Genomic DNA, 466 nt, shown 5'->3' on the forward strand with positions numbered 1-466 from the left:
AGTTTGAAGTTGCTGTGAGCTGTGGCGCCATGGCACTCTACCAAGGACAACATAGACTCTGTCTCAAAAAAAAAAAAAAAAAAAAAGTTGGAAGCACCACACTACCTGACTTCATAACATACAAAACTGACTTATTATGAGAACTTTCTGTGGCTGTGTTGTGTCTTGATCCAGTGGTTGGTTCAGATCTAGGCAAGTGGAAGTCCACGGTTTCTGAGGCAGGTTTCTGTCTGGGCTCCCTTGGATGTCTGTGGCCTTTGTACCAGACTGGTTAAGGGACAAGGCAGAAGTCAATAAAGAGATTACCCAGTCACTCTTGGAGAAGGATAATTACCAGCTGCTCTGCTGTATCGCAGAATATCAGAACAAGGGCTGGGTGAACAAGTGCATCCAGTACCAGCACATGTCACATAGAAATCTCATTTATTTGGCCACCATTAAAGATGCCAGCCCAACCAATACTTAA

General features: G+C 44.0%; 1 protein-coding gene across 1 annotated transcript; it reads left to right on the forward strand.

Moving 5' to 3' along the window:
* The first annotated feature begins 244 nt into the window (after positions 1 to 244).
* Positions 245 to 466, forward strand: LOC128588414 (SS18-like protein 2). Its single transcript, XM_053595195.1, has one exon. The coding sequence runs from the start codon at positions 245 to 247 to the stop codon at positions 464 to 466; it is 222 nt and encodes a 73-aa protein (XP_053451170.1).

This window comes from Nycticebus coucang, chromosome 6, assembly GCF_027406575.1.
Source record: "Nycticebus coucang isolate mNycCou1 chromosome 6, mNycCou1.pri, whole genome shotgun sequence".
NCBI lineage: Eukaryota > Metazoa > Chordata > Mammalia > Primates > Lorisidae > Nycticebus > Nycticebus coucang.

Bases quoted from the DNA above. Each gene is read 5' to 3' on its own strand.
- LOC128588414 (XM_053595195.1), top strand. From the start codon at position 245: ATGTCTGTGGCCTTTGTACCAGACTGGTTAAGGGACAAGGCAGAAGTC.